The following is a 24,249-nucleotide window of genomic DNA, read 5'->3' as shown; positions in this document are numbered from 1 at the left end:
GTTGCAATGGTATAATACCACCTGAATTGAATATCTTGTAAAAAGAATTAAGAAAATAAGCCTTTAGATATGTATGTATTGAAGACCGACTTTACCAAGATAGTATTAGGAGAGGAAGGTGTGCAGGGTGTGTGAGAGTATCTTGCTGAAGAATTAGTATTCCAAATGAGACAAAATTCCAGATGCCTCCTCTGTTTTCTGTAGTTTTTCCCTTTTATCCTCTTTGTTTTTGGTATACTGTGTCTCTTCTGTGGTGCTTTGAATTCTCTTTGTTTTCTCTCTGTGTTACTCCACTCAATGTGCATTATATTTTTTCACTCTGTCTAGTAATGGCCAGGGTCCATCTGTTCTCTCTGAGTTTCTTCAAGTCCTTGCTCTCTAACAATAGTGCTCACCATCTATTTGTGGTTATACCTGCCTGACTGCTTTTTCTCCCCTCTGCTTGTGTTGGGTATTACTTTGTACTCTGTTATTGATTGCTTCTTTTGCCTCCGTTGTTTGTATTGCCTATGTTCTTTATCTGATAGTGTCCCTTTGTTTTCCCTGGTTACTTTGGCTCCATCTATATCATGGCACTTCTGAGTGACTGCTCCTAATGTAAGTAATGATATGCATTTTGTTTTCCTTAGTGGAAAAGGATGGGAATAGTGCCTCAAAGACAACTCATTATAACAACTTATACAGTATGGTTCACTACTGCGAGAACGTGGTGGACTGCCGCCGCACCCAGCTGTTGTCATACTTTGGTGAAAACAACTTCAATCCCAACTTCTGTAAGGAGCATCCAGATGTGATGTGTGACAACTGCTGCGGAAAGAAGGTATAACCTCTTCTATTCTGTCGTTCTCAACCTCGGCTGAGGCTCTCTTAGATGCATTCCCTTCTTGCATAGATCCCCGGACCTGTAACCAAATAGCTGATGTGGATAGTGACTTTCCACTGTTGTATCCAGTACCTTCAAACCCTTGCCTTTTAGATCTGATTCCTGACTTTCCATTATAGATTCCTGGCCATCCACTGTACATTCCTGAGATTACAAATGTGAAACCTTTAGAGGTTTGAAGACAGTGATAGGTGTGGGTAAATTGTTTTTCTTGTCATATGCTGTGTTTGCCACTGTCCTCTCATTGGATGACGATATAATGAGAACAGCGGTATCTCGTTGGACTATTATCCTCCAAGGGAAGTGAAGAACACTGTCCAGTGTATGTAAATGGCTATACTCGTAGTCCTATATGTAGTTTCCTAGAGTCTAATGCCTCATTGCGAGTAGCCTGTTAATTTTGACTTGCCCAATAATTGTTTGTAGGCTCATCTGAATTATGAAATACGCAGAAACACTGTGGCCCTGTCTTATTTCCAGCTACAACGAGGAATGAGGACTTAAGTGTAAATCTCTCTAGATTATTGATTTGCTTGATAAAATCTCCATTTCTAAATTGCGTCTCAGGGTCCCACTTACAATACCTGCTAACTCCTCACCCCAAAGTTAGCTGGATCACCAGTAATGTTGACACTGCAGATGAAGACTTCCAATTTGTAGGTTCCTGGGCACTCAAAATGAGGGAAATGAATAAAGGAATTTAAATCACTGCTTCTGTGGCCTGAGGTTATGTGCCACAAATTAGCGTGAGAGTGAGTGCAGAAATATATTATAGATATCCTGATTTCCAGATTGTGATGTAAACACCTGAGTCCTTCTGGTCAGAGTTGCCTAAGGTTGTGTACACGAAGAGGTTCAGGGCCTTGGAAAAAGGTGTAATCACTGAAGCCTCAACTGTTCTTCTCCGAGAGCGGTGTATGTTGTAAAAGGGACTTTGAAAATTCCTACAGCTGGAAACATACACAGGGTAAAGTAGTGACAGGTGCTAGAATCTCAATTAAGTCTTGCATGGTTTTCCCATCTGACAGAATTACACTTCGAGGAACGTGACAGATGAAGTAAAAAACATTCTGAAGTTTGTGCAGGAGAACTGTTCCACGCTTGGAGGCTACAGGAAAGGCAACACTAAAGCTACTTACCGGCTGACGCTCAACATGTTAGTGGACATTTTCCTGGGTAAGTATGTAGGACTGCTGAATCTGGAAAAATGGAGTTTGGACTGACATTCTTTCTTTATCCTTAGTCTTATACAAAGCTACTTGTATTTGCCTTTCACCCAATACACCATTGTATTGCCTTTTGTGTGCACTATATGAATACCACTTATGTACATACATTGTGGGTTGGGGAATGTCCCTGCCTTGACATACAGGCATGTTGCCCTGCTAGGAATGCCCGACTGTATGTATATCTCCTGTCTTGATTTTCACTTTTGGCCCTAGCATCACAGTCCTCTTTGTGTGTGTGGAAAGGCTTAGGCCTGTTCTTGACAGTGCATGGTCCAGGACCTTTCCTGTGACCTAGAGGGGCTCACCAAGCATGTCTCCATAGTGTCCCTGTCCTGGATTTTTTATACGTAAGGCAACAGTGGCAGCATGTTGTGTTTTGTGAATCATTACTGTGACCAGGCATTTTTAACTATGTCAATGATAGTGTGGCATACAAGCCCCTCTTGCATAAAGTCCAGATGTTCTGTAAAACCTAGAACCCTATGCTGACATTGTGTGTCAAGTGTATGTGCTTGTACAATAACCTTGCAAAAAATGGATGGTAGTACGACTCGGTGTGTGTCTGAGTACTGAAAGTACTGGGATCCATTTTGAATGCCCCTCCTTTTGGCACGCTACAAACTGGTGAATGAGGTCAACTACCCTAGACAGTGAAATTATATTGCCTGCATTCATATGGCTGTGGGGTGAAGATTTACACACTGAATCAATGAGGTTGAGGACAGGGCTAATTTCAGAAAATCAATAAAGACTTTGTTAGCAAATGACTGCTTATTAGTTGTTCCGGATCACAGCCATTTGGTTGATGTTGGTGTCAAGGGTGGGACTGCAGTTTCTGATGTGCAAGACAAGCAACTGTCTAGATCAGGCCTGCCATTTTGTCCGTCCCTGATTATTGTTCAGGAAGGCTGATGACAGGCAGGTTGGACACCTCACAAATCAAGGTGCCTATGTTGTGGGTGTTCCATTTTGGAGACAACCCCAGTGCTACCTGCTGGGAGAAGTGTACACTTTCTTCTGGAGGCTCAGAGGCTCTCCCTAGTGCCTTATGAGAGAGAGAAGGAATCTGTCTGGTTTTGTGGGAAGAAAGACTGTCCAGGAGAAGAAGGCCTGTCAGCTGCTCGTTGAGGGACACCCAAAGAAAGCTGACAACCCGAGAGAGCAAAGCCAGGAATAACCCATACTGCAGTGGGTCTTCCAATCTCTGTGGTTAGCACTGAAAACCCACGAGCTGTTGGGCTGCAAGTGACATGATGCATGATTCGTGCACTGGCCCAGGTTAGGCTGCAGCTGCCTCGCTGTGTGATTCCTGCACAGGCCCATGTCAGGTTGCAACTACTGTACTTCTTGAATCCTGCACTGGCTCGTATTGGGCTATGACGGACATGCTACGTGAATCCTACACTGGCCTTTACTGGGCTACACATACTTTTCTGGTGTTCATCACCTCAGCTGAAAAGCATGCCATAGTTAATGAAGACTGTAGAGGTTTTGGGGGTTTGCACCCATCTGCTCCCTCCAGAGGCTGAACGTGCCGAAAATGTGGTCTGCCCCCATGCCTCTTTTACGACTACCTCCACGCCATTCCATGAAGGCTAAGAGTCTCTGCCTGCGGTCAGGACCAAGTCTCTACACTGTGAGAAGGTCAACGCAAAAACTTGAGACAGTTGCTTACTGCTTCAGTACCGGTGGTAAAACAAAAGAGCAAATTGTTTGCACATTTGAACTTGTGCGGAACCAAGTCTGTGCCTGTGCCTAATTCATGTTCTTACATCAATCTACTATAGAGATGGGTTAGCAGCAATGTGAGATAGGGCTGCCCAGGTGAGTCGGAGGACGAAGAGAAGGTAAGATTAAACTACCCACAGGGGAATCGTGGGATATTTCCTTGTATACCTCCAGTGGACTGTGTAGGATTTAGTATTATTGTGCGATTAAAAGTACTTCCCATTCCCCAAAAAGACTAGCACCGGGTTGGACTTTGGGGTATTGTGTCTAATGGTTGATTGTTGAGCTCTGAGTGTGTGCTCCCTTCCCCAAACTATATGCGTTTTACTGCTCAACCTTGCTGTTGTAAAGGTTGTACTTAGCTCAGTTTACAGAGCTATAGTATGGTGGACCCCAGGACACCAGTGGCAAATTACCTCAACCACCAAGTTTGGGTCTGTCAGTCCCCGTCTGTCCTGTGGCCCAAGCGAACAGGGTCTTAAATACATATTAACTACTTATTGCCTGCAAATTTGAGGCCAGTCATGTGTATTTATTGACTGAGGACTTACGATTGCTAAAAAAAAAAAAAAAATGCTGAACCTCTTCTACGCTTTTTCACTCCCCAACTTTGCAGCCTAGTGCACACGATTTCACCATCAGTTATACAACACAAAATATATGACCCTTACAGTGTAGATTCCTGGATCCATCTATTTCCCATGTTTCAGGCGTTCGCTTCCACTTAGGGGAGTTTCGTACACTACAGGGGTCTAGGACGATCCTATGACCCTCCCCCACCTCCGTGCATGAGGATATGACCATAGCTACTCACACCTGAAATGCTAGAAAATGAGTGAAACATTACCTTCCTCTTCCTGAAAGGGGCAATAGAGGCAGTAACAAAGTCCCAAACAAACCAAGGATTATAGCCCAGTTCATTTTTAATTTTAAAAAAGTAGATAGGACAATGGAGACCAATCTAAGTCCTCTGAGAAGTAAACACATTTCTAAAAAGCCCATCATGTCGAATGGTGACATCACAGGAAGTCCTTCTGACGCTTCCAGAAGAATACTTTATTTTCTTTAGGAAACAAATTTTTATATACCCGTGCATTAGACCCACAGAAAATGCCTCTGCTTTTCATTGGTGGGATAGCTTCACAAGTTTAAAGCGCTTCCCTTCAGGCTTAAATTTGCAATCTGGATTTTCAGGAGGGGTCTGATGCTGGTTGCTGTCTTCATTGCGATAACCGGGTCACTAGATAAGCCCATACTGGGATGATTGTCTCCTCACAGCTCCATCTAAGTAAGAGGCAATTGTCTGTAAAGCCACATTTATCGGCCTGTTCTACAAGTTGAGTCTGACACTGAACATCCAAAAATCCTTTGTCTGCCCACCCCCAACAGTCCAGTTCTTAGGAGCAATCCTAGACACCTAGGAAAGGTGATCCCTTCCACAAAAATGATAGTGACACTACAAACAGTGGCAAAAACATTTTGATCCAAGCATACAGTCTCTGTCCGACCGTACAAGTCCATCCTGGGCTGGCATCATCCTGTCTGTGCATTTTAAAAACTTAGGATGAGACCCATGCAGTAGGAACTAGACCTTCAATGGAGACACATAAGTGTGTGATGGGATAACATTGGATGACAGACCCCAGGTTACAAGAAAGCTCATACAGGCATTACTGTGATGGCAGTTTCTGTCAAACCTCAACGGGGGCTTACCGTTCCAACTTGCAACAAATATGATAGTAATGGTGACAAACGCATTCGCTGAGGGGCCTATTTTCAGGAGCTGCCAACCATAGGCATCTAGTCAGTGATAAAGTGGGCCTGCAGTTGTTCCTTCTAAGGCTAGCAGGGTGAGTTGTGCTTATCAGAACAGACAACACAACCTCAGTGTATTACATATCAAAACGAGAATGAACAAGGGCCTGTTTTATATATGAAGAGGCACAAATGAGGGCCTATTCTCTATTAGAAGAGGCACAAGTAATGTGGGACTAGGCCATTGCCATCGAGGTGGACTTAGCAGTTGAACAAATCTCAAAATACCAGAATGACCAGACAGAAGCGCTCAGTCGCATTCTCAGACTGGAACGAATGGGAGCTGCACAGATACCAAGCGGATTGCATCTTGCACAAGTGGGTCCGACCTACAATTCACCTGTTACGCCAAACTGCAGACCAAAAAGTGCCTGTATGCCCAGGTCACTTTTTGCTGCCTTCATTTGAATGTATCCATTGGAGACCTCTGAAATTCATCTTGTGGAAAACAACACTATTGCTTGCCCTCCCATCGGCAAAGTCAGTAGGGTAGTTGCAAACCTTAACAGTAAGAGAGCCTTTTCTTTGATTTACTAGACAACAGTTTCTGGTAAATGGAAGAAAAGCCTCCTACAAACCAACCCGAAATTCAGCCTAAAGTCCCAACAGACGTTAATTTGAATTAACCTGTTATCCTTTGCTGTTTTTCCCTAATTCAACAACATAAGCAGATAATTTTGTTGCACTCTTTGGATGTACATTAAACTTTACGTAGCCAAGACAAAATATGCACATCTGACGAGCTGTTTGTGTCTTTGGGCCATCCACTTTGAGGCTGCCTACTACCTGGACACAACACAATGGCTATCAGCCTATAACACCTTCTGCCACAATAAGGCAAAGCTGCCAATTTTGGGTAAAGTGAGAGCACATTCCACCAGAGGCATCGCAACAACTGCTGCACTCTGTGCTGGAGTGCCTTTACAAGATATTTGCCGAGCAACTACGTGGAAAAGTATGCACATGTTCTCCAAGCAGTACTGCCGGGATGTGAATGCAGCAGCCGATTCAGCAGTGGGACAGGCAGTTCTCTGCAACCTCTTTCACCAGATGTGAGCATTCTGTCCTATTTATTCCAGTGTTATGTACTGATTGCTATTCTGATTTAAGCATATGAAAATATGAAAGATCCAATTCTGGAGCGGAAAACTGTATCTGCGTTTCTCCAGCAGAGAGATCTTTCATATGGTCATGTGCATCCTTCGCAGTCAGAGGCTCACGTCAATCATAGTCCTCACACTTGTGCTATAAAAGCTGAGCTGTGGCCTCTTGGGGGAGTAGGGCAGCTCAGCACTTCCACCTCATTTGCTTAAGTTTGCTTTGTTTGAAATGTGATGGATGTGCTACAAATCAAACATTCTTACTAAACCTGTGGCCATATTAGCACTGTTTAAAGTACCTGGGATTAACAACCTGATGATGAGGAATGATTCAAGCTTTGCTGGAGAACTGATGTTACAGGTAAGTAACTCATTTCTTCGCTCAAACCAGCCTGTAGGTATCTTGTGTATCTTTTTTATTTGAGATAATCCCTTTAGTGAAAAAAAGTCACAGGATACTAGCAAAACTATATTTTACTCTACCAGCTACATTTCACAAAAAATGAACAGTTTCACAATCTGATACTTAAAACTGGGTCAAGGTTTTCACCTAACTTGCCAACTACAGCCTTTCTCTGGCCTGCACTAACCTATACACAGAGCCTCCCTGTGCCACGGACTCAAATACCCGATCACACACAACCTCTTCTACACTGGCCTAATCTAACAATATTGCACTGTCCCTCTCCTCCCCGCCTGGTTCCCTCACCTGCTCCATGTGGCACAGGCTCTCTGCACTGCCCTTTGCCCTACCTGCCATATCACACACACGCCTCTCTGCCCTTACCTATGACATCTGTCTTTCTGCCTTTCCCCTTACCTTTTTATCACATGCCTCTGCCTTCCTCTAACCTAGTGACACAGGGCGTCTCTGTGCCCTTAACAATCTAGCCATACACTTCCCATTTGACCCCTATACCCAGGAAAATCAGGGAAACACCACATACTGTACTCATAAAGGCACAGCATGCACTTTTGTGAACACCCTCAAGAAGTGGTCACAGCACGTCAGGAGGACCCTTGTAGTAATCACAGTATTGTTCATACTGATCTGGGGGCTCTCAACAGGTGGTTGATTTCAATAGCTCTCCCAGACATATGTGCAAGTGAGCAGAGACTTGCATTTAGATCGTTGGAGGTTCTTGCAAGCATGCTGTCCTTTGAGTAGACTTGAAGTTTTAAACTATAACGTGCATTATTATCTTATGTGCATGGGTATTACTTATTCAGTTAAAATAACACAAATCTCTGAATCCCCTCTCTCATAAATTGTCCACAGCCTGCTTGCAGAGTGTTTCTCTTTTGAAGCTTTGTACAGTGCCTATGCTACTGTTACCCAACTCAATATTTCCACCTCATTTCTGAGGACATATGTGTGTGTTAATCTCTTCAAAGCAGAGGCTTCCCAGCTCTGCCTAAATTCATATTTCAACCTCGGTTCTCAGGACGTTTGGTATGTGTAGGTCTCCTCTTCTGAACAGAGATTCCCCTGCGAGGTGTTATTTGTAATAACAGATCTGAACAATATGATTAATAATATTCCATCTGGGGGGTGTGGCCACACCAGCAAACATGGCAGACGCTCGGAAAAGGCGCTACACTATCCCAGCATACAGACCAGCCACAACCGCCTCTCCTGGGGGCCATTAGACCCAGATAGAACTTCTGGCACTTGCAGTCCGCAAAGTAATCACCTCCGACACTCGGTTGTGGGCAATCTGATGGCGGGCAGGGGACGAGTCGGCCCTGCTGCAAAGATGGCGAACTGGGCCACTCCCCAGGGACAGAGGTGCCCATCGGGGACTCGCAAGATTGGTTGAACTGGGAGACCCTAAAGTACAGGGTCCTGGCAGCTGACTTGGCTCCCTCGGCGGGAGCGAATCAGACAACATGGTAAGCCCCACGAGAGAGCTGGGAACTTCAGGGCTATGACCGCTGAGGGTGAGGTCCCGGGTGGTGAGTGAGCGCCGATCCCGGGGGGCCTGTGGCCACCCCCTCCCTCCGCATTGACTGGTGTGGGCTTGGGGGTCTGAAACCCCTACCCACTTTTTTGGAATGCCGGCTGAGTTGCGTGTGGATTACCTTTTCCTGGGACTCCATGGAGGTGACCCTGAGAGGGGCTTGTTGTGCTGACAAAGTCTGAATTCATAATGCACAAGAGTGCCTTGCAGTTTGTAATCATAGTGACAGGAGACATTTGGACCCTGGCAAATCACAAGGGGAAAGTGAATTTGAAAATAAGCATGTTGCATGGCTCAATGTGACCTTATTTTGTCAATCTAGAATCACACACTAGTTACAACCTTACTTTTTGTTGCAGCCACGGTGATATTATTGGTGTTGCATAGTGAGTGTACTGGGAAGGTTGACATCTCTTGGACGGCCAGGGATCATTGAGTACTGATTGTGTTTGGTGGCAGGGAGAAGGCATCATAAGGACCAGAGTGGACGGTGAGCGTGGGGCCACCCATTTCAGGAAAGGGTGAGGACGGCTTCAATGAACCTCATGGACATTTGACTCACAGGGCAGGCGAGTTGAGAAGTAGTGCAAGTTTGAGCTTGCTTTTGATGGTAATTGGGATCCTGATCTGCCCTAGACACGAGGAGGGCTTGCTGTGAGTCTCTGGTGCCCGTGACTGGAACTAGACTATAGCCGCAATCTGACTTCCAACTGGGCCTGGCACTCTGCTCTGGACTTATTGAGAATTTGGAAAGGACAAGCCAGCGGCAACGCCCTCTCAACAACAAGAAAAAATAGACAAATTTACCAAGCACACAGCCCAGATGAGTGCAGTGGGTGTGACAGGGGTGCTCCCCGAGCAGATGGAGACCAACAGACCTAGTCTATTCTTGTTTTTCAAGTCTACTCTGGATGCAAGATGGGGGAGCTCAAGGTGGACTTGGCAATAATCAAGCAGGATCTCTGCAATACTATGCACAGTTACTGAGGTGAAAGATAGGGTGGCAGAGACAGAGTGGAAGGTTAAATCACATGGCAGACGTCTGACCACCCTGCAGAGCCTGGTGGGACAGTTGGAGGCCCGTACAGAGGATGCGAATTGGGAGATCCTGCTGGTATACCCTCCATGTGGTGGGCATTCCTGAAGGGGCAAAAGACTCCTCGGCAACAAAATGTATGTGGGACTGTCTGTGCAGTTGGGTCCCCAAATAGGATGTTTAAACTGCTTCATTGTGGAGTGGGCTCACAGGGTGCTTTGGCTAGGCCTCCAGTGGGTGCACCCCTAGACTGCTTATCATGAGAGTCCTAAACCACAGTGAAAGAGACGCTATCCTCTGGGCTGCGCACAAAACTGGCCATTTAACATACCAATCCTCCCCCGTATTGTTCTTCCCAGATTACACCTTCAAAGTACAGCAACAGCGCCGCTTTTTCCAGGAAGCCAAGCAAAAACTGAGAGCCATGGAGATTAACTATATGCTGTTATTTCCGGCCAGCCTAAAGGTCATTTTCCAGGGCAAGACCTTCTTCAACTCTCCGAAGGCGGTCTGGGACTGGATCAAGGAGAGACCATTGCTGCGCCCAGTCGCTGCTCCGAAGGGGGGGAGGAGTGGGAAGGGCAAAGGGGACAATCAAGGGCCTCAGAGGGAATGGCACAGGGCCCTGAGGAAACAACCGCGGCAGAGAGAGAGGAGGGCCCGGTCACTGGTCGCGGGGCTTCTTAAGGGGCAGTGGACCTGCCCCTGCCCACAGTAGAGTCCTATAGAATCTGGCTCTGCAGATCGCTGCAGGTCACACAGGATGCTTTGTGATGTATAAGGTTAACTCCATTATGGCGTGATACCTGATTGATAATGCTTGAGGTCTTCGTTGCTGGGTGACCGGGACCCTCAGGCTTTTCTTTTGGTTGGGAATGGTTTTGGTTTTGGGAGGGGGATTTGGGTGAAAGGGGTGACACTTTTTACAGGATAGCCTGGTTGGTAATGGTCCCTAGTCGCACCATGACAGGTACTTCCAGTTCACGAAGTATGGGGTGCAAGTTGTGGAAGGGGTTTTGGGGTACTGTTTTTGGCTGTGCTTCTTTTACAGGTGCAAATGTTGAGTGCGGTTACTGGCAGGTTACCAAACTCCTTAGACTCGGCACACAGATATACATGGGGAGTGGCTGACATAACTCCTTTAACAGACACCAAAGGGGGGGGGGGGTGTAGCCTTGAACACACTTACACTCTCATCCTGGAATGTCAATGGGTTATTGGACAAATTCAAAAGAGGACAGTGCTCAAAGAGGCCTTGCAGACCAACGTTAAAATAGTAATGTTTCAGGAGTCTTATCTCATGGGCAGTAATTGCCCATTTCTGGCTTGCAGGGGTTACAATCAGGTGTTCCACTCTGGTTTCCACCAGGGTTCTCGGAGTGCTGCCATCCTGTTTCGGAGTTGTGGTCGCCAAGGTGTCGCAAGACGGCTGGGGCCATTGTGTGGCAGTAATCTGGCACTCTCCATGGCCAGGCCCTTTCGCTGATCTGCGTATGTGCCCTGCCTCCTTTGGCCGTAGATTTCTTGACTAGGTTGGGCGTTCTCATTAGGGTCCTGCCAGAGGCAGCATGGGTAAAGGGGATAGACTTTAATGGGGTATGTGACATGAACCTTGACCGTTCATCGACTGCCGGGGGAACTAGTAGAAGTCCTACGTTATTGGTATGCTTCACAAGGAAGTAGAACTTGATTGATGTATGGAGGACACACCATCCGAGTGAGTGGGGATATACCATTTGCTCAGGGGCCCATAGCTCTTTCTCGTGACTGAAGTATTTGTTCATGCTTGATCGGATGGGTTACCGTATTTGCGTTGTGAGAATGTTGGCTGGGGGCTATGGGACCACTCGGTGATGATGGAACTGACTTGGGGCTCAGAGATGGTGGGATTGAGATGGAGACTGGGCTGCTGATGCCCAAGGAGCTCAGAGCTGTGCCAACAAGCTTATCAGCAATGTCTTAATGACAATAGGGGATCTGTTACTTCTAGCACTACTGTAGCAAAGAGCCTCTTTTGACATGGCCACTTTTTGCCTGGTTTCTGGTACAATTTTGACAAAGTGCACTGGGTCCCTCCTAAACATGTCCCCGGTGCCATATCTCTTTCCCCAAAACTCCACAGTCGTTTTTCCCAATTGGCAAACCTCAAGCTACCATTATAAGTCCCAAGTAAATGGTACCCCTGTTACCTAGGGCATGGGGTACTAAAGGAAGGCCTCTGAGGGCTGCAGCATGAATTTTGCCACCCACAGGGGCCCTCTTTCTAAATGCACACAGTGCATTCGTGGGCTGCGTGTCTTGGTGCAGAATTCAAATGTAAACACGACATAGCCCACAGCCTGTGTGCCATGTCCCCTCTACACTGCATGCAGTATATGTAAGTCACCCCTCCAGCAGGCGTTCCAACCCTAAAGGCATGGTGCATTATATTACATGTGAGGGCATACCCGCAGGAGCAGATATGCCCCTGCTACGTCTTTGTCGATTCTCAGTCATGGTAAATGAACAGTGAAGTCATTTTAACTACATGTGCTGGACACTGGTCATTATGAGTTCCCCAGCTACATGATGGCTTCACTGAATATAGGAATGTTTGGTATCAAACATCTTACTAAATCCAGAATTTATTAATACATGCACTTTGAGGGCACCTTAGATGTGCCCCCTGAAAACCAACCAACTCCTAATGTGGGCACTGACTGGTCAAAACCAGTGCAACCACCTGAGACAGAGTTCTAGCCCCCTGAAGTGAGAGCCAATGCTCTTGAGGGCTCAGAACAAAGGCCTGCTCTGGGAAGAGATGTGACCTCTCCAGACAGGATGGACATTCCAGGTTGGGGAGCTTCAAAGGCCTGCCGCCTTTGAAATGCGACCCAGGCCTGTCCAAATGGTAGAGAAGGCCGACCCCCAGTTCCTGACCCCACTTTTGGTGGCAGGACTGGTGGGAAAATTAGTTAAATTAGGAGGAGTGCCCAATTCATGCCAGTCCCACCCCTAAGATGGACAAGCTGAAGTGGACACTACTTTTTAAGTTGCTCCATCTTGTGTGGAAGGAATTAGGCCAGTAGGGTTAGGGACATGCCCACACCCCAGAGGAAGTGGTCATAGGAAGGGTAAATTCATCCTAAAGGTGAGTAGCCCATTGGCGACCACCTCGCACTCCCCTGTAACGTCCCTAAATTCGGTATTTAGGTGGTACCCCTGAACACTAGAATCAAATTCCTGTCGACCTAGGAAGAGCCGGAAAACACAGAAGTTTCCCCAGCAGAGTAGACTGAAGACACCACCTGACTTGGCCCCAGCCCTACCGGCCTGTCTGTATCCTTCAAAGAGCCTGCACCTAGAAGACGACTTGTCCTGCAGCCCAGTGATCTCCAAAGCCTTAAGAGGACTGCTTACCTTCGATAAAGACCAAGAACTCCTGTGGACAGCAGACCTGTCCAAAAGAAATCCTTCCTAGAGAAGTAGTCGTATGCCCCAGGAACTGCAAAACCGCCAACTGGAACCATTTCTGCACCCGACGTCCCCAGCCCGAGTCCAAGTGGCCTACCAGTCCAGCGAAGGTTGCCCAGCACTTCTTACCAAGAGTTCACTGTAGGCTGACCTCTGCTGGACTCCACATGACGCCTGGAGCATAAATCCAAGGACTCCCCATGACTGTGACCTGCCCGGTAAGCTGTTTCCAATGTCAAAAGACATCCCTGCACCCGGAGCCCCTGGGCCTTGCGGAGCTGGACCGTCTGTGTCCCTACGCCCCTGGCATCTGTGCTTACTTAGGCAGCTGTGGGTTCGACTCACCCGGCCTCCTGGCCAGAGCCTGCAGCCTTTTTCTGAAAGTGATCTCCTCCGTTGAATAATATTGGGCGCCCGATGCTGAATTGGCAATCTGCACCCGGCTGCCCTTGTGCCTCTAAGTGTGTAAATTGAATGCTGCTTTCTGGTCCCCCCCGGTGCTTACCTCAGCCTCCCGAGACCAACCTCTGACACCACTTGTACTTACCTGGGAGCAGCTCATCTTCATTCCCCCCCGATCTCCATTGATTAACATTGGACTCTGACTTTGACCTTTGCACCCAGCCGCCCCCGTGCCGCCGTGGGTGCACTCTTGGTACCAACCTAAACCTTGGTGTTAGTCTAAAATCCTAAATACTGGGGTTGTAATTCGTGTACTTACCTGTAAAACTACATTCTTGTTTTCCTCCCATAGGTGAGCATTGAAGACTCTGAAAACTGCACTAAATGTTGATTTTTTTGAAATTGAAAAGTATTTTTATTTTAAATACTGCTTACCTTGTAACAAAGTTCTTTAGTTCAAAGCATATTTAAAAACAACTGTTATTTTTCTAAATTAGTCTTGGATTTATTCTTTGAGTGTGTGTCTCATTGATTGCCTCAGTGAGTACAATGAATACTTACCACAACTCCTTGATGAGCCTAACTGCTCGCCCAAAATACCACAAAAAGAGCACTAGACCTCTCTATTTTTGTCTCCACAAACCTTTGGGGATCCATGGGCTCTCTGCACAGTGTACTTCATTTTAGTGCACTATGTAAAAATCCAGCTTTCTGCAACTACCCTGTGGGAGGCTCAGAGGCCCTGGTGTGGGGTCGTCTTAGTTCATTTTTCTAATGGCCAAAGGGGTGAGAGGTGGTGGTCCTGGCGGACCGCATAATCACTCTGGAGAACCAACATTTGCTAACACAGCAGGGCTCCCTACTGCGAGATTCCTAAACTGTGCTCCGTCAGGCGTAGAGGTGAGAGAGGCATGATTGGCAACCCGAAGTAGAATTGACCAGTGAGGATATAAGGCCAGCAAAACGCTACACTGGTTGTGTATTCTACTGAAGGCGGTAGCTCTGGTGACCTATTTACTGGCGGACGATGGATCTTGAATAACAGGGAGTGAGCATGTTGCGGGAGCCTTTACAGCTTACTACCACTCGTTGCATAATGCCGACCCGCTGAGCCCCGTGGAGACTTCTCAGTTTGTGGCAGATCTACTGATGCCGCATTTGAAACCCGAGTAGAGCGAGACGTTAGAGGCCGATGTTACTGGTGAGAAATTACGAACCGCCCTGACCCAACTACATGCAGGTAAAGCTGAGTTTTGGTGCCCGGTGTGGCCACAGACCGGTCCATTGTTATTTGAGACTTTCAGGAAGGTTCTGGAGAGTGGGGAGTTGCCCCCAGATCTTCGAACTGCCGAGATAGTGGATCTACCTAAAATAGGCAAGGAGGGATGCGTTGCGAGGACTTCAGGCCAATTTCACTCCCTAATGTGGAGGTGAAAATCTGGGACGAGATGCTCGCTAACTGCCTGGCAGTAGGTATCAGCCATCTAGAGCACTCAGATCAGTCAGAGTTTATGGCTCAATGGACACCCACACACAATCTCAGAAGAGTACATAATGTGATTGCCCTGAACAAGGCCTTCCAGGATAATAGAGCACTTCTTTCCATCGACCTGAAGGCATTTGACTTGGTGCGTTTGTTTGTTCTTCTGGCCAGGATTGGCTTTGGCCCCAAATTTATCTAATACGTGTGTCTCCTCTAAGCCGGGGGATTGATTCCCAGTGGCTCAGGGAATCAATCCCCGAGCCACGGGTGAGAGTCTATACGCTTTTTCGGGACTTCCATTGGTCTGGGGAGGTAGGCAATAGAATTTCGCTCTACGCTGACGATGTCCTGCTGTTTATGGCTGACCTGGACGTATCGAGTCCTAGGGCGCTCCAAATCGTGGAATTCTTTGGGTCATACGCTGACCTCTAGATGCATGCCGATAAATGCAATATATCCTATTTCTCACTGCCCACAGACATTCCGTGGGTGGAGGGAATACTGGTCCTCCCGCTCCGCTTTAAATATTTGGGGGTCTGTGTCACAGATGATGCGACTCGCTCATATGACCTAAATCTGGCACAGCAGGATTTGAAGTTCTGGTCCAACCTTCCCCTGTCCCTATGAGGGTGCTCGACCATTTTTAAAATAGTTCCCCTCCCCATCTACTGTATCAATTACAGAATAATCCATACCTTATTGCTAAGCCCTTTTTTGGCAGGGTTAACACCCAGATCAGAGCCTTGCTATGTGGCAGTGGAACAAATTGCATGGCCCTGAAGAAATGCTGTAGACCGATGGACAACCGGGGGATAGCTACTCCTGATGTGCTCCTCTACTATTGGGCAGCACAACTACTCATACTTGGCTTTTGTGATCCAGCATATGCAGCGGAGGGATGGGTGATGGGTGGTAGGGACATGCTACATATGCTCTATGGTGGAGGGGTACCCCAGGGCTTCCACCTGCCACCTGTGTGGCATTTGGCGTTTGGAAAGAGGCCAAGAAGGGCGTGGGCTGGGTGGGCCGTCTTACCTTGGAGACCATGTTGTAACCGGGCACACATCTCCTACAGGTGATGGCCTCTCAAGGTTTCTTCGTGTCGGACATTATCGGCCTCAGAACTTGGCAATGTGCTCCACAACAGGATATTTAAGTTTTTTTCAGGACTTGAGAGAGGAGTATGACTTGCACCGTACACAGTTCTTTCGATACCTACATCTTCGTCATGCTCTCCTCCCCCTGACAAGAATGGAGGTTGACATCCCGGAATTTTCCCATCACATGGGCTCTATTCCTATGGGGAGCTGCTTAAGATGTGGAGATCAGCGGGGAGACTTAACACACACATTTTGGCATTACCCAGGACTGACTCATTTCTGGAGGGGGGGTACTGGAGAGACTTGAGGGGGTTTTGGGCTATGACGTTCCCCGCAATTTAAAATTTATATTGTTTCACATCTCAGAGGATCTGGGCAATACACAATACCAGAAGGCGCTCCTTTGGTTGAGGTTGATAATGATCAAGAGAAACATTGCCAGGGCCTGGAAGGCCGACGGAGGCCCCTTTGGTGGAGATGTGTGTGGGCCAAGAACATGGACCACTGTTTGGGGCTGGGACATCCGATATACCAGTCCTGTGGATGCCACCAGAAACATTATAGGGCGGAGCACTCAAGTGTTATCCTTGCGTGAAATGGACCACATTTTGTTGCATGGTTTCTTGCCCCTGTGGAACTTTGACTGAGGAGGATCTGCATGTAATTTTAATGAGTGTGCTGTATTGTGATGTCATGAACCTGCTTGTGCTTGACACATATCTTCCTTTTTCTGCAATGTATAAAACCTAATAAAAAGTTATTCAACAAAAAAAAAAAATCCAGCTGCAGGAGGAGTGATTTTAATTAGTGGTGGACCTTAAAATCAGGGCATGTGTCTAGTCTATGGAAGGTGCCATTGAACAAGCCCCTACTCAGGCCATTTAAAGGAAAATCCTCTTTCTTGGGAAGTATTCTTCTATTGTAATTCCTTCTTTATGAAGCCCCACGTGTGCACACCAGCCACATTTGCTTTCTAACCAGTTGATATTATAGATAATACTTATATGTTCCATGTTGTTACCTGCACCCTTTTTTCGTAATTCAGCATCCAACACAGTTTCTACCTCTCCGGCCTTTAGGAACCATCTCCTGAAGTTCCTCTTCAGCTCTTGGCTTAATCTCAGCAGTTTTCAGATACTGCTCTGCTAAATACTTTTGAAACATAGAGCAGTTTCGCAGTACTTTGCAGAGCTTGTAACCAAACCAACGCAGCTAGTCCCAATGACACCAGCATTGATGAGACAATCTGTTCAACTGAAGCCACTAGGGATATCTTCTTTGGATTCTACTGTGTATCGCTTTGTAGTTTGTCATTTTCCTCTCCCATCAGGTATGGGATTACTTTTGATGGGACGATTCCCAGGGATTCGTGGGAAGATTAATCATTTAAAGTAGGATTTCACCAGCTACTGATAGATGACACAAATATCTAACTCTGCTTCTAAATCTAGTGAGGTACCTCCTGTCCTGTTCAATCCCTGACTTTGTCTATCTCCGTTGACACTGTTCGCTTGTATCCCAGGACGGTGGCAGTCTGCTTTGCTCCTGCTGGGCGAATTGCTAATAATGAGTGCTATCAACTTGCCAGATTTAATCACTAGAAAGAGTGAGAAATTAATGCATAAAGGTATAACTAGTTGTAGGATAAAGCAATAATCCTGAGTGGTTTCGGCCAGAGTGGTTCTAAACTTCAAGCTGTTGCATCTGCTGGAATGGAACACCAGGCGAAACTGTTTCCCAACCTTACCTCAGCAGATATCATCAGTGCCACTTCTGAACACTTGGGGCCTGATTTAGATTTCAGCGGATGGGTTACTCCCATCACAACCGTGACGATATCTCATCCGCCGAAATATTAATCCCATTAAAACCTACGGGATTTATATTTCTGTGAACTGCATATCTGTCACCGTTGTGACAGATTATTCCATCTGCCGAAATGTAAATCAGGCCCTTAATTCATTACTTTCAACTGATGTGATATGGTTAGCAGTGTAAATGTGTCTTGTGTGCTGTATACATGGCTTTTCATTGAGGGTGTTCAGCATTGACTGTATTCCATATTATGAACAGGTAGCAAGAATGCAAAGATTCAGACGGGCATTTTTGGACATGGTACTGTCTACACTCGACATAATGCAGAGAGATTTTTCCGGAAGTTGGTGTTGGACCGCATTTTGGACGAAGAGCTGTACATTACAGCCAATGACCAGGCAGTCGCTTACGTCACCACTGGAGAAAAGGCTCAGGCTGTGCTGAATGGTTTCTTGAAGGTATTAAGTGCTTTTATACAATTTCTAATGTGTCTGTATGTGCCCCTTCACCCCAAATGTGTGGGTGAAATACTATCTATCATGTTTACTGTAACTTCTACATGTTTGGAGTGACAAGATTCCTTTGTGTTTGTCCTCTGGCGCCCCCATAGGCATTGGGTTTCTGGGAATGAGGCTTGCAGGTTGACACTTCTTTTGGTGCACCCCCACTATATTGCATTATATAGCATGACAATAATTTTCCATTGCATCGACCTCAGCACTAGATCGCAAGTTTATAAATACATTAAGTAATAGAGTTAGATGATCTGGAGGTAAAAATAGTAATAAAATATTTGCTGTTTTAAAGTAGAAGGAAGTGATGCACTTGCTGCAGAATTATTGTATAGACAGTTTATTTGCATAGATATGTCATACAGCCCTTCTTTAGGAAATGTGTACATGCGTGTCTCTGATCCCTCTGGCACCCCATGAACAGTGTATAAACATTCTTTACAATTTGAGCTATATGGGAAGTCTTTGGAGATTCCTTAGCGATTTGGCCTGCCTCCTTTGTTACCTCCATGGGCAGTTTGTTGGAGATTTAATGCTACTATTGCATTCTGACTGAGGTAGGTGGATTCTAAATATGTGGGGTAAAGACATTTTAGTTTAAGTGGCTAGAACTAGATTTTACCACATCTGACAGTCATGTTACACATTTGCTGAAAGCATCTTATTATCATCTCTTTACTTAGAAAAAAAACATCTCAAAAACTTCTTTGAAGTTATGTTCCACTGCTAAAGCCTTAATTCTTTATTGACTTACCAGTGGTAATGGTGTTTTTTGCATGCCTATATTTCCACTCTTCAGCCGCTGACTCAGTAGCGGCTCGCTTTGGTTACAAGGGGCGGGTGTGGCGGACGGGAGTGGGTGTGGGAGGGGGTAAAATTTATTGAAATTATTTTTTAAAACGTACATGCTCCGCTCCCGCGCTGCTCCTCTTGCTCCTGTCGCTGCAGGCAGGCAAAGGCTCCTAGCCTGCCCTGCAGCCAATCCTGACTCTGCTCAGAGGAGCATCAGGATTGGCTGGGAGCACCCAGCCAGGGCTTTCCCAGGCAGACTGGGATCCTGTGCAGGCTCTCTCCAGCCCAGCAACTGTGTCTGGAAGCCTGAAGTCCAACTAACGTTTAACGTAAAATAGCAGGCAGCAATTGCCATTTCTAGCAAGATCCCTGACTCTTTTTTCTTGAATTTAGGAGATTGCTTCTTTATGCTCATTGGGGGGGGCAAGGAATATACACCACTACTCTACCCCAGAGTAGTCCCTGAAAGGGAGAACAGTGGAAGAGGATGGACTCTCCTCATCAGCGTCACTTAAATGTGGAAAAGAGGAGGTACTCTAGACAGCCATCCTGCAGTTTGTCTCAAGCCTATGAGGGTTATTGCGGGACTTCACTCTTGTTAATCTTGACATGCTGGCACAGAATGCATGAGTAATCCAAAGTAGTGGAATCAGGCTTTAACCGGGTCACATTTCTGCCGGACCATCTCATTGCAGCACTTGCTTGGACATTGCCTCTTTGTGCTCCAGCAGCCATGCACGCGTTGCTTAGTTTCTAGATGCATTAACAGCTTCACTCTCAGCCCCAATAGCCGCATGAGGCACAGATCCTTCAATATTGCTTCCTCACTCTTTCACATTTTTTTATGGTTCAATGATTTGGGGAAATAGGGAGGAGGCCTACCTAACTGTCCCTGCATGGTAAATTTGATATTACAGTTTTTCCTAAATATCTTTCACACTTGGGATTTGTGTTATTGTTGCATAAAGAACGGCCACTGGTTGGCAACTATTCTTTCCGTAATGTCTTTTTAGCTTCTTCAATAAATTAGCTAATCCCTTTACTTTGAAGGTACCATATTTTAGAAATTTGTAAGTCTCACCCACTCTTGTAAATATTTGCATGTGCTTTTACCATAATGTTGATACATAGTGCGGGCAGGAGTCCCTTTCGGGCGAGGCTCGATACTTTTTGGATTGTCCAGCCCCATCACAATTCCTTATAATCCACTCACTCTGTTAAAGGGGGAAGGGTCTGCAGGCCTTGTGCCTGCAACTCATCTCATAGAGAGAGGTAGGAGAAGAAACGGAAAATGTGATGAAGATCCCAAATGTATAATTCTTCTCCAACTCATTTTGTGGCGGGAGGAAGGGATGGTATTGCGCACTCCCCCTAAAGGATCCCATCGTGTTAGAAGAACCTTCAGTTCACGCACAGGGGCTTGTGAAATGGTCGGGCAGCTAGTTCATGGGGTGCCTTTGTCTCCTGCCTGTCACCCTCAGTATCCTCACTACTCTAGAGCTCAGTCGCTCTATATCACACTTGCTGTCCTTTTCCCTTTTTCGCTGTACTCCTCCTAATTCTGCCTACCAAGCCATTTCCTTCTTAATCTCCTGTTGTCCCCTACTCATATGACAATTTCTAACCCCCTGTGACCACAAACAATATAAGCCATGTGAGCAAGCAGCAGACAAACATTAAACGTTGTTAGACTTTACCTAGTATATGGTTTGATTCACACTCATGCCTTCATTTCTTTTTAGATTTTATTAGAAATTGTAAAGACAACTAATATTTTATTAGAAATTGTAAAGACCATAAAGTCCATAACAGTAGACTAAGGGCCATATGTACGAACACTTTTTCCCATAGACACAGAATGGTTAAAAACCTTTGCTACATCTGGCCCATAGTTCATACCTCTTTCACCAGTACAATAGGCCTATCTTTTCTTGCCTATGTGTGCATGCTGCCCAAAACTTACATTTCAAATTCTTCCCATATGCTAGCGCATAGAGTTCATCATGATAATACTATCCTGTCAGCGTGAAATCAGTTTCTGTGTATGTCTGCTTAATGTAATAGCAAATAGTTAATGCATGGTCACATGCTTCCATTGGAGACTGCGCATTATCCAGCAAAGTAAAACCTCAGTCATCTTCTGATGTGTCGGATCAGTCTACATCACTTGGTCAAATCATCCAGTATCCTGGCACTTTATGAATTAGAATAAAGCAGATAGTTTTTGGGGTGCTCTAAATGTCCTTGCGCTGGGATGAAGGTGTAATTAATACAACATACCTGATACTACATTAAGGAGTCCATCTATTGCTAGTATTTGAGCAATCTTCCCCTGCAGCATGCTGCAAGTCACTTCAACATTAATAGTAATGCTATAGCAGTGTACCATCTAAAGGCTACTGGTATCTCCCACATCCACCGTTGGGTCACTCTGCAGATCAAAGCCAATAATTTTTGATAATGTACTGAGTATCTCCTCCAGTAAGACAATTTGTGTAATTAGAAACATCTAAATGGGCCGTATCTGTGTAGTGACTTAGGGTTATAGTATGTCCACTGCAAAAAATTTAAATGCGTAACCTGCTACTTGACGAAATGCTGGTTTGGGTGTGGCAGAACTTCCACATTTTATCTGATACATCGAAGCCCAACTCCTCCCCCCAGCCTGATCTCATGGTGTTTACAGACATCAGAATCTCCTCCAGTGCTGCTCGTATGAGTTCAAAATCAGCTGTTTGGTAGAGAAAGTTGCAAAGAGCTTCACTAGCGTGCCACAGCTCCTAGGCTCTGCAGGGCATCTTTATTTTCTAATCAGTTGAGAAATAACTTTTGTCTCTTGCATCACTCGATTCAGTGGGTGAGGGTGAATAAAGTACACTCCAGGCTCTGAAAGTGCATATTGTGGTTGTCATGTTAAGAGTGTAATGTGGAGGAGGCGCTCCAGTCAATGTCCCTACTGCCCCAACTTCAACACCTGAATGTCGAAAGAAAGGGGCCAGTACTAGTGCCTCGAAACCCTGTCCCTGAAAAGGCAGTATGAGAGGCTTCCATTTGATCCTAGGTTGCATGCCTGCCGAAGCTAATCGAATAAATATTTTGCTAACCTATTGAAGCACATTTTGAGAGTGGCAGTGGGGTAATGATAAACATGTACAGTAACTTGGGGAGTAACACTATTTTCTTAAGCCCTATTTGGCCGACGACAGAGGTACAGATTTGTAGCAGGTATCCTGTCAAGACACGCTCATGCTTTTAGCTACTTTGTTGGGTCCAGTGTTGGGCCATTCTTCACCCCAGTTCCACTGGAGAAACGTACGCCCTTACCACTGACTGCTGGATTTGTTGTGTGGAGTTCAGTCCTCAAGATCTGGCTCTTGGACTGAACCCTGAGGACATACCCACAGCACCATGAGACCCTATGGGTGAGTAGCGCGCTCTAAAATAGCTGATTGATTGAGTCATCTTTACGAGAATGTGCATGTTGTATGTTGTTATAGAAACATTATTCCTTTATACAGTAATGGGTTCATTATTTCCCTGAAATCCTACTTTCACTTGCCAAATTTGAACGCAAGTTGCTTGGGTAGTAAATGGACAAAGGTACAACCCCGTCCCTGTGGTTTCCAGGACTACAAGAGCCATACACATTAGGAAACAGATTCAGTGCAACAAAAAGCTTAAAACAACATTCATTTTTTTATATATTGAGCTTCCTAACAAAAAACTGCAAGTAAACAATGCAGTGACTCGTTAGGCGCTGCAGTAAACAACATGCAAAAAAGCTCACATTCGCAAAAATAAAGTTTTTCTGCATTTATCTTTTCTGTATTCACATTCGGTGCATTATTCCACCATCTAGTGGTTGGGTCTGGAACTCCTCTACATTTTAGTCCTTTTTTAGTTCTTTGTTTTGTTGTTGGGTGTCAACGGATCTGTCCATTTGGTGCTTCATGTGACATTGTCTCGCCTCCACTGGCAGCTCACACCATCTTCAGATTCTTTTTTCCCCACCATTGATTCTGGATGCTTGGCTGAAGGCTCTCCAGCACGAGGAAGAAAAAGGTGCAAGAAGTTCATTGAAGTTCACCAAAAGAGCTGATGATTGTGAGGATCATCACAGGTGAGAAAAAAAAAACATAGGGATAAAGAAGAATCAGGATTCCCTGGAGGGTATTTTTGTAGGAAATACAGCTCAGGGGGCCCCCTGGATGGTCTAGATGGAGAAGACTCAATTCCAGTTCTGCCCAAATTGCCATCCCAAATTTTGGCAGAAGGATCAACGTCCAGTGTGCAACATTTGCCTGCCATCGAACATAGGAGCGGGGACTGCAATGCCTGCACAATATTCACATCGAAGACACTGAGGGTGAGGGAAAGGCAAGGAAGAGCGCACCATACAATGCAGGGGCAAAGTACCATTCCAGGCCTGATAGTCCTGGAATTGTCCAGCGACGAGGAAGAATGCAATTGAAGGGGCTGAGGGAGAAACATTGGACGCCAACTTGCGAATCGTCAACGTTGAACCCCAAGCAAGCAAGAAAAAAGCAGGAGGTAAGAGAGACGCCAAAAAATGGGTCTGAGTCCCACAAATCTGATTCTAAACAGTCCAAGAAAGACGTGGCATCGAAACTCTCATCCCACAAGGGACACTGCTGGAGGAAAAACTCCTGAAAGAACCCAGTCGTCGAAGCACGGTTGAGGGAAAGAAACTTCAGCGTCGTAAAAGGAGAAGGCTCGGAAGGAGCGTGAATGCTCGAGGGCAGACATGTCGCAGAATGATCCTACGACGTGTAAGAGGAAGACCTTGTTGAGCGTTGACGCTGAAGAAAAATCGGCGGCAATTAAGAGTAAAATGAGACGCCTTGAGGCAGAATTTGCTGCCTTACTCCAAAAACATAAGGAATTTGACGAATCCTTAAAAGCCTTTAGAATTCTGCCCA

The 24,249-nt window shown here is 45.9% G+C and overlaps 1 protein-coding gene across 6 annotated transcripts in view; it reads left to right on the top strand.

Moving 5' to 3' along the window:
- Positions 1-24,249, top strand: part of BLM (BLM RecQ like helicase) — a 386,095-nt gene that overhangs the window by 298,471 nt on the left and 63,375 nt on the right. For all 6 annotated transcript variants that reach the window (XM_069222975.1, XM_069222977.1, XM_069222973.1 and 3 more), the window contains 3 exons: positions 630-820; positions 1,912-2,059; positions 18,264-18,463. In XM_069222975.1, the coding sequence (XP_069079076.1) occupies positions 630-820; positions 1,912-2,059; positions 18,264-18,463 (539 nt within the window). The remainder of the gene's footprint in view (positions 1-629; positions 821-1,911; positions 2,060-18,263; positions 18,464-24,249) is intronic.

The sequence above is a fragment of the Pleurodeles waltl genome, chromosome 3_1 (assembly GCF_031143425.1).
Source record: "Pleurodeles waltl isolate 20211129_DDA chromosome 3_1, aPleWal1.hap1.20221129, whole genome shotgun sequence".
NCBI lineage: Eukaryota > Metazoa > Chordata > Amphibia > Caudata > Salamandridae > Pleurodeles > Pleurodeles waltl.
Note: the sequence above shows the minus strand (reverse complement) of the source record. Positions and strands in the feature narration are given on the sequence as shown.